This window comes from Salmo salar, unplaced genomic scaffold (assembly GCF_905237065.1).
Source record: "Salmo salar unplaced genomic scaffold, Ssal_v3.1, whole genome shotgun sequence".
NCBI lineage: Eukaryota > Metazoa > Chordata > Actinopteri > Salmoniformes > Salmonidae > Salmo > Salmo salar.
In genome coordinates, this window is record NW_025550586.1 from 5,265 (window position 1) to 15,000 (window position 9,736).

Consider the following 9,736-nt stretch of genomic DNA (forward strand, 5'->3'; position numbering starts at 1 on the left):
ACAGATATAGAGAGTAATGTTTTCTAGGCGGGAACAATGTGAGTCTGTGTGTCTGAGATATATAGAGAGAGATACAGAGAGAGAGACAGTGAGAGAGACAGTGAGAGAGAGACAGTGAGAGAGAGAGAGAGATATAGAGAGTAATATTTTCTAGGCGGGAACAGAGTGAGTCTGTGTGTCTGAGATATATAGAGAGAGATACAGAGAGAGAGACAGTGAGAGAGAGAGAGATATAGAGAGTAATATTTTCTAGGCGGGAACAGTGAGAGAGAGAGAGAGATATAGAGAGTAATATTTTCTAGGCGGGAACAGAGTGAGTCTGTGATTATGATTTGAGGAAGTCGGATATCGAGCTTGCGCTCCGTTCCTCGTCTCCGTGTGATGGGTGAAAATATGATCACATGATGAGAGAACGTGTGCAGCCTAGTCTCAATTTAACCTTATCCTCCGTACGTACTGGAGGCTGCTCTTCCCTCTTTAATCATGCCGGTTAGGCTACTCTGGTTTAACAGCAGGGTAGCAGCTTGCAGGGTAGAGGCAGGGTAGAAGATGGCAGGGTAGTGGATGGCAGGGTAGCAGATTGCAGGGTAGAGGAAGGCAGGGTAGGAGATGGCAGAGTAGCAGCTGGCAGGGTAGTGGATGGCAGGGTAGAAGAAGGCAGGGTAGGAGATGGCAGAGTAGCAGCTGGCAGGGTAGCAGATGGCAGAGTAGCAGCTGGCAGGGTAGCAGATGGCAGAGTAGCAGCTGGCAGGGTAGCAGCTGGCAGAGTAGCAGCTGGCAGGGTAGCAGATGGCAGAGTAGCAGCTGGCAGGGTAGCAGCTGACAGGGTAGAAGCTGGCAGAGTAGCAGCAGGCAGGGTAGCAGCTGGCAGAGTAGCAGCTGGCAGAGTAGCAGCTGGCAGCGTAGCAGCTGGCAGCGTAGCAGCTGGCAGAGTAGCAGCTGGCAGCGTAGCAGCTGGCAGAGTATCAGCTGGCAGGGTAGCAGCTGGCAGCGTAGCAGCTGGGATCCTCTTTTCAGTGACACCCATCAACACTGCTTGGTTCCATATAGAAATGTCTGGGAACACATTTCACTCCACAAATCAACCACTGTTTGAGGAGCACCCAGCCTCTCGCTGCGCGACAGGTGATATTCCACCCAGTACTCTGTATGGGCACTCCTACCCTGTTCCTGTATCTACCCAGTGCTCTGTATGGGCTCTCCTACCCTGTTCCTGCAGCTACCCAGTACTCTGTATGGGCTCTCCTACCCTGTTACTGTATCTACCCAGTACTCTGTATGGGCTCTCCCAACCTTGTTCCTGCAGCTACCCAGTACTCTGTATGCCATGGGCCCTCCTACCCTGTTCCTTCAGCTACCCAGTACTCTGTATGCCATGGGCTCTCCTACCCTGTTCCTGTAGCTACCCAGTACTCTGTATGTCATGGGCTCTCCTACCTTGTTCCTGCAGCTACCCAGTACTCTGTATGGGCACTTCTACCCTGTTCCTGCAGCTACCCAGTACTCTGTATTCCATGGGCTCTTCCAACCTTGTTCCTGCAGCTACCCAGTACTCTGTATGCCATGGGCCCCTCCTACCCTGTTCATCTACCCAGTACTCTGTATGTCATGGGCGCTCCTACCTTGTTCCTGCAGCTACCCAGTACTCTGTATGCCATGTGCTCTCCTACCCTGTTCCTGCATCTACCCAGTACTCTGTATGGGCACTGCTACCCTGTTCCTGCAGCTACCCAGTACTCTGTATGCCATGGGCTCTCCTACCCTGCAGCTACCCAGTACTCTGTATGGGCTCTCCTACCTTGTTAGTGCATCTACCCAGTACTCTGTATGCCATGGGTTCTCCTACCTTGTTCATCTACCCAGTACTCTGTATGCCATGGGTTCTCCTACCCTGTCCATCTACCCAGTACTCTGTATGCCATGGGCTCTCCTACCCTGTTCCTGCAGCTACCCAGTACTCTGTATGCCATGGGTTCTCCTACCCTGTTCATCTACCCAGTACTCTGTATGCCATGGGCCGTCCTACCCTGTTCATCTACCCAGTACTCTGTATGCCATGGGTTCTCCTACCCTGTTCATCTACCCAGTACTCTGTATGCCATGGGCTCTCCTACCCTGATCCTACATCTACCCAGTACTCTGTATGGGCCCTCCTACCTTGTTCCTGCAGCTACCCAGTACTCTGTATGCCATGGGCCCTCCTACCTTGTTCCTGCAGCTACCCAGTACTCTGTATGCCATGGGCTCTTCCAACCTTGTTCCTGCAGCTACCCAGTACTCTGTATGCCATGGGCCCTTCTACCCTGTTTATCTACCCAGTACTCTGTATGCCATGGGCTCTCCTACCCTGATCCTACATCTACCCAGTACTCTGTATGGGCCCTCCTACCTTGTTCCTGCAGCTACCCAGTATTCTGTATGGGCTCTCCAACCTTGTTCCTGCAGCTACCCAGTACTCTGTATGGGCTCTCCAACCTTGTTCCTGCAGCTACCCAGTACTCTGTATGGGCCCTCCAACCTTGTTCCTGCAGCTACCCAGTACTCTGTATGGGCTCTCCAACCCTGATCCTACATCTACCCAGTACTCTGTATGGGCCCTCCAACCTTGTTCCTGCAGCTACCCAGTACTCTGTATGGGCCCTCCAACCTTGTTCCTGCAGCTACCCAGTACTCTGTATGGGCCCTCCAACCTTGTTCCTGCAGCTACCCAGTACTCTGTATGGGCTCTCCAACCTTGTTCCTGCAGCTACCCAGTACTCTGTATGGGCCCTCCAACCTTGTTCCTGCAGCTACCCAGTACTCTGTATGGGCCCTCCAACCAACGAAACATAGTGGATGAAGCTGGTGACAGCACCTCTCTCTCTCTACATCCTTGAGAAAGGAATGAAGAAGAGAGGAGATGGGAAAAACACAGTGGTGAGATATATTCTCCAGTTATTAAAGGTAATGTGTCAGCCGATTAATTATGAAAGTATTAAAAAAAAAAGCCCTTTTTTTTACCAGGCTAATTAAAAATCAAATACAAATTCACAATAATTATAAGTAAGTAATAATTATTGTAAGCCACCTTGCACAATCAATGAAGCAGCAACATGACCTAAGCCTATACATTTAACCAGTCCACCCAGTATGCATAATAATACAGTCCACATTCAAAGGCCGTTACTAGTGTGTGTTTTAATGTAGGAGAATAGGATAGACCAAATTATGTACCAAAGACATCTTAAATCATTAAAGTGCATAATATGCAATAGGCTATGTATTGTATTAGGGAACAATCGTTATTTTAATTCAGATGTTCCGGTCTTGGCCTCTTATATAGTAGGTCTATAATCAGCTCTAATATACTTCTGAGTGTTTCTCAACGAAGCTAGCATGCTAGGTGGCTAACAGCTAGGCTAACCGTTAGCCTAGGCTAACACCTAAATGGTGGCCCCATTGTTCTCAACGAGCTAGCATGCTAGGTGGCTAACAGCTAGGCTAACCGTTAGCCTAGGCTAACACCTAAATGGTGGCCCCATTGTTCTCAACGAGCTAGCATGCTAGGTGGCTAACAGCTAGGCTAACCGTTAGCCTAGGCTAACACCTAAATGGTGGCCCCATTGTTCTCAACGAGCTAGCATGCTAGGTGGCTAACAGCTAGGCTAACCGTTAGCCTAGGCTAACACCTAAATGGTGGCCCCATTGTTCTCAACGAGCTAGCATGCTAGGTGGCTAACAGCTAGGCTAACCGTTAGCCTAGGCTAACACCTAAATGGTGGCCCCATTGTTCTCAACGAGCTAGCATGCTAGGTGGCTAACAGCTAGGCTAACCGTTAGCCTAGGCTAACACCTAAATGGTGGCCCCATTGTTCTCTACGAGTTAGCATGCTAGGTGGCTAACAGCGGTAGCTAGCTCGCTAGCTAGGCTAACCGTACTGCAAACTATACAGTCTACTGCACACTGCCTGGTCTGCAATCCATCACATATACAAGCCCAACTTTAGTTACCGTTACAATAAGTTAGCTAGCTAACTATCCATTTGTACTTTTGCGTCCACAAGGACCATGTTTTCCTCTCCGTTTCAACCTGTTGTCGAACATCTTTCTTCAAATTCATCATCACAGATGAGGTGAGTTTTAAAAGTACGGTACTGTTTTGATGATCAGTTTTTTATGCGATTTTAAATTGCATTTGCATTGACTTCAAAGGTGGTTAGAGGAACAATAGAGCCCTGAGTACCAGGCCCTTAGGACCTGACGGAGTGACAATAGAGCCCTGAGTACCAGGCCATTAGGACCTGATGGAGGGACAATAGAGCCCTGAGTACCAGGCCCTTAGGACCTGACGGAGGGACAATAGAGCTCTGAGTACCAGGCCATTAGGACCTGATGGAGGAACAATAGAGCTCTGAGTACCAGGCCATTAGGACCTGACGGAGGGACAATAGAGCCCTGAGTACCAGGCCATTAGGACCTGATGGAGGGACAATAGAGCCCTGAGTACCAGGCCATTAGGACCTGACGGAGGGACAATAGAGCCTGAGTACCAGGCCATTAGGACCTGATGGAGGGACAATAGAGCCCTGAGTACCAGGCCATTAGGACCTGATGGAGGGACAATAGAGCCCTGAGTACCAGGCCATTAGGACCTGACGGAGGGACAATAGAGCCCTGAGTACCAGGCCATTAGGACCTGATGGAGGGACAATAGAGCCCTGAGTACCAGGCCGTTAGGACCTGACGGAGGGACAATAGAGCCCTGAGTACCAGGCCATTAGGACCTGATGGAGGGACAATAGAGCCCTGAGTACCAGGCCATTAGGACCTGACGGAGGGACAATAGAGCCCTGAGTACCAGGCCATTAGGACCTGATGGAGGGACAATAGAGCCCTGAGTACCAGGCCATTAGGACCTGATGGAGGGACAATAGAGCCCTCAGTACCAGGCCGTTAGGACCTGATGGAGGGACAATAGAGCCCTGAGTACCAGGCCATTAGGACCTGATGGAGGGACAATAGAGCCCTGAGTACCAGGCCATTAGGACCTGACGGAGGGACAATAGAGCCCTGAGTACCAGGCCATTAGGACCTGATGGAGGGACAATAGAGCCCTGAGTACCAGGCCATTAGGACCTGATGGTCATTAGCGAGTTGGGTATGTCTAACATGTCCAGAGTACATAAGAGGAGATTTACCATTCAATTTTACTGTGGTCATGACTCATGACTTCTGGTGTGGCGGTAATACAGTCACCACAACAGCCCTATGTGGGAGGGAGAAGGTGTGTTTATGGGAGGAGAAGGTGTGTTTATGGGAGGAGAAGGTGTGTTTATGGGAGGAGAAGGTGTGTTTATGGGAGGAGAAGGTGTGTTTATGGGAGGAGAAGGTGTGTTTATGGGAAGGAGAAGGTGTGTTTATGGGAGGGGAAGGTGTGTTTATGGGGAGGGGAAGGTGTGTTTATGGGAGGGGAAGGTGTGTTTATGGGAGGAGAAGGTGTGTTTATGGGAGGAGAAGGTGTGTTTATGGGAGGAGAAGGTGTGTTTATGGGAGGAGAAGGTGTGTTTATGGGAGGAGAAGGTGTGTTTATGGGAGGAGAAGGTGTGTTTATGGAGGGGAAGGTGTGTTTATGGGGAGGGGAAGGTGTGTTTATGGGAGGGGAAGGTGTGTTTATGGGAGGAGAAGGTGTGTTTATGGGAGGAGAAGGTGTGTTTATGGGAGGAGAAGGTGTGTTTATGGGGAGGGGAATGTGTGTTTATGGGAGGAGAAGGTGTGTTTATGGGGAGGGGAAGGTGTGTTTATGGGAGGAGAAGGTGTGTTTATGGGAGGAGAAGGTGTGTTTATGGGAAGGAGAAGGTGTGTTTATGGGAGGAGAAGGTGTGTTTATGGGAAGGAGAAGGTGTGTTTATGGGAGGAGAAGGTGTGTTTATGGGAGGAGAAGGTGTGTTTATGGGAAGGAGAAGGTGTGTTTATGGGAGGAGAAGGTGTGTTTATGGGGAGGAGAAGTGTGTGTTTATGGGAGGAGAAGGTGTGTTTATGGGAGGAGAAGGTGTGTTTATGGGAGGAGAAGGTGTGTTTATGGGGAGGAGAAGGTGTGTTTATGGGAAGGAGAAGGTGTGTTTATGGGAGGAGAAGGTGTGTTTATGGGAGGAGAAGGTGTGTTTATGGGAGGGGAAGGTGTGTTTATGGGAAGTAGAAGGTGTGTTTATGGGAGGGGAAGGTGTGTTTATGGGAGGGGAAGGTGTGTTTATGGGAGGAGAAGGTGTGTTTATGGGAAGGAGAAGGTGTGTTTATGGGAGGGGAAGGTGTGTTTATGGGAGGGGAAAGAGAAGGTGTGTTTATGGGAGGAGAAGGTGTGTTTATGGGAGGAGAAGGTGTGTTTATGGGAGGAGAAGGTGTGTTTATGGGAGGGGAAAGAGAAGGTGTGTTTATGGGGAGGGGAAGGTGTGTTTATGGGAGGAGAAGGTGTGTTTATGGGAGGGGAAGGTGTGTTTATGGGAGGAGAAGGTGTGTTTATGGGAGGAGAAGGTGTGTTTATGGGGAGGAGAAGGTGTGTTTATGGGAAGGAGAAGGTGTGTTTATGGGAGGAGAAGGTGTGTTTATGGGAGGAGAAGGTGTGTTTATGGGAGGAGAAGGTGTGTTTATGGGGAAGGGAAAGAGAAGGTGTGTTTATGGGAGGGGAAGGTGTGTTTATGGGGAGGAGAAGGTGTGTTTATGGGAGGAGAAGGTGTGTTTATGGGAAGGGAAGGTGTGTTTATGGGGGGGAAGGTGTGTTTATGGGAGGAGAAGGTGTGTTTATGGGGAGGAGAAGGTGTGTTTATGGGAAGGAGAAGGTGTGTATATGGGGAAGGGAAGGAGAAGGTGTGTTTATGGGAGGAGAAGGTGTGTTTATGGGAAGGAGAAGGTGTGTTTATGGGGAGGAGAAGGTGTGTTTATGGGAAGGAGAAGGTGTGTTTATGGGAGGGGAAGGTGTGTTTATGGGGAGGGGAAGGTGTGTTTATGGGAGGAGAAGGTGTGTTTATGGGAGGGGAAGGTGTGTTTATGGGGAGGGAAGGTGTGTTTATGGGAGGGGAAGGTGTGTTTATGGGAAGGGAAGGTGTGTTTATGGGAGGAGAAGGTGTGTTTATGGGAGGGGAAGGTGTGTTTATGGGAGGAGAAGGTGTGTTTATGGGGAAGGAGAAGGTGTGTTTATGGGAGGGGAAGGTGTGTTTATGGGAGGGGAAGGTGTGTTTATGGGGAGGGGAAGGTGTGTTTATGGGAGGGGAAGGTGTGTTTATGGGGAGGGGAAGGTGTGTTTATGGGAGGAGAAGGTGTGTTTATGGGGAAGGGAAAGAGAAGGTGTGTTTATGGGGAGGAGAAGGTGTGTTTATGGGAGGAGAAGGTGTGTTTATGGGAGGAGAAGGTGTGTATATGGGGAGGGGAAGGTGTGTTTATGGGAGGAGAAGGTGTGTTTATGGGGAGGAGAAGGTGTGTTTATGGGAAGGAGAAGGTGTGTTTATGGGAGGAGAAGGTGTGTATATGGGGAGGGGAAGGTGTGTTTATGGGAGGAGAAGGTGTGTTTATGGGAGGAGAAGGTGTGTTTATGGGGAGGAGAAGGTGTGTTTATGGGAAGGAGAAGGTGTGTTTATGGGAGGAGAAGGTGTGTATATGGGGAGGGGAAGGTGTGTTTATGGGAGGAGAAGGTGTGTTTATGGGAGGGGAAGGTGTGTTTATGGGAGGGAAGGTGTGTTTATGGGAGGAGAAGGTGTGTTTATGGGAGGGGAAGGTGTGTTTATGGGAGGGAAGGTGTGTTTATGGGGAGGGAGAAGGTGTGTTTATGGGAGGAGAAGGTGTGTTTATGGGAGGAGAAGGTGTGTTTATGGGAAAGAGAAGGTGTGTTTATGGGAAGGAGAAGGTGTGTTTATGGGAGGAGAAGGTGTGTTTATGGGAGGAGAAGGTGTGTTTATGGGAGGAGAAGGTGTGTTTATGGGAGGAGAAGGTGTGTTTATGGGAAGAGAAGGTGTGTTTATGGGAAAGAGAAGGTGTGTTTATGGGAAGAGAAGGTGTGTTTATGGGAAAGAGAAGGTGTGTTTATGGGAGGAGAAGGTGTGTTTATGGGAAGGAGAAGGTGTGTTTATGGGAAGGAGAAGGTGTGTTTATGGGAGGAGAAGGTGTGTTTATGGGAGGAGAAGGTGTGTTTATGGGAGGAGAAGGTGTGTTTATGGGGAAGGGAAAGAGAAGGTGTGTTTATGGGGAGGGGAAAGAGAAGGTGTGTTTATGGGAAGGAGAAGGTGTGTTTATGGGAGGAGAAGGTGTGTTTATGGGGAAGGGAAAGAGAAGGTGTGTTTATGGGAAGCAGCAGAACGTGTGTTCAGGAGAAGGAGAATGTCTTAGCTACTGTTGATAGTAACATAATGATTATTGCTCATTCATATCAAATGGGACTGTGTATGTGTGACTCTCTCTCTCTGTGTGTGTGTGTGTGCGTGTGTGTGCGTGCGTGCGTGCGTGCGTGTGTGTGTGTGTGTGTGTGTGTGTGTGTGTGTGTGTGTGTGTGTGTCAGTGTTCGGTGGGCATGTGTCTGATGGTGTGGAAGATCCAGTCCATCTTCGTGGTCCATCCTCCATGGTGAGCATCGTTCATTTGCTTGGTGAAGTACTCCAAAGCCTCCTGGTGACACAAACAGGTTATAACAGGTTATAACACACAGAGAGACAGCTAATGGGGATCCATAATACATATAAATACATGTCATAACTTCACTACACATTAAGGGCAGGCAAATTCAAATCTGGTCCAGGCCAGGTCCACTGCATTTTTCATTGTTCCCCTCTAATCAGGGCCTGATTTAGACCTGGGACACCAGGTGGGTGATTCCCCTCTAATCAGGGCCTGATTTAGACCTGGGACACCAGGTGGGTGATTCCCCTCTAAGCAGGGCCTGATTTAGACCTGGGACACCAGGTGGGTGATTCCCCTCTAATCAGGGACTGATTTAGACCCGGGACACCAGGTGGGTGATTCCCCTCTAATCAGGGCCTGATTTAGACCCGGGACACCAGGTGGGTGATTCCCCTCTAATCAGGGACTGATTTAGACCCGGGACACCAGGTGGGTGATTCCCCTCTAATCAGGGTCTGATTTAGACCTGGGGACACCAGGTGGGTGATTCCCCTCTAATCAGGGCCTGATTTAGACCCGGGACACCAGGTGGGTGATTCCCCTCTAATCAGGGACTGATTTAGACCTGGGACACCAGGTGTGTGCAATTCATTATCAGGCAGAACAGAAAACCATGCAGAAGTATGGGAAGTCCAGGCGTGCATTTGAATACCCCATCCTCAGGTAGGGTTCAGGGGTTAGGGGTCAAGGGTTAGGGGGTCTGTATTACCTGTTGGCTCTTCTCCAGAGCGAGGGTCTTCCTCAGGTAAGCAATGTCATCGAAGGACTGTAGTTCAGGCATGCCACATCCCAGCAGCAGGGAGAACAGGTTGATGAACAGAGAGGCATGCTGCCGGATGGATAGGTACGCCTTGTAACACATCTCCTGGAACCTGCGGGGAAAAGTGGGTTAACTTTTTAAGGTATAGGGGACAGTATTTCCATTTTCGGATGAAAAGCGTGCCCAGAGTAAACTGCCTAATACTCGGGCCCAGAGTCAAATATTTGCATATTATTAGTAGATTTGGATAGAAAACACTCTGGAGTTTCTAAACCTGTTTGAATGATGTCTGTGAGTATAACAGAACTCATATGGCAGGCAGAAACCTGAGAAAAA

The 9,736-nt window shown here is 49.5% G+C and overlaps 2 protein-coding genes across 2 annotated transcripts in view; both read right to left on the reverse strand.

The window, feature by feature from the left end:
* Window positions 1–440: 440 nt before the first annotated feature.
* Window positions 441–1,922, reverse strand: LOC123739548 (keratin-associated protein 12-2-like). The gene is made up of 2 exons (XM_045713888.1): window positions 1,891–1,922; window positions 441–954 (listed from the first exon to the last, which is right to left on the reverse strand). Exons 1-2 carry the CDS (start codon window positions 1,920–1,922, stop codon window positions 441–443), a joined length of 546 nt encoding a protein of 181 aa, XP_045569844.1.
* A 6,294-nt stretch (window positions 1,923–8,216) lies between these two features.
* Window positions 8,217–9,736, reverse strand: part of LOC106588079 (phosphatidylinositol 4,5-bisphosphate 3-kinase catalytic subunit alpha isoform) — a gene marked incomplete at its 5' end in the record, with an annotated part of 22,251 nt that continues 20,731 nt past the window's right edge. Inside the window, 2 exon segments of the mRNA XM_045713889.1 lie at window positions 8,217–8,628; window positions 9,350–9,512. Of these exon segments, the coding sequence (XP_045569845.1) occupies window positions 8,518–8,628; window positions 9,350–9,512 (274 nt within the window). The 3' untranslated portion in view covers window positions 8,217–8,517.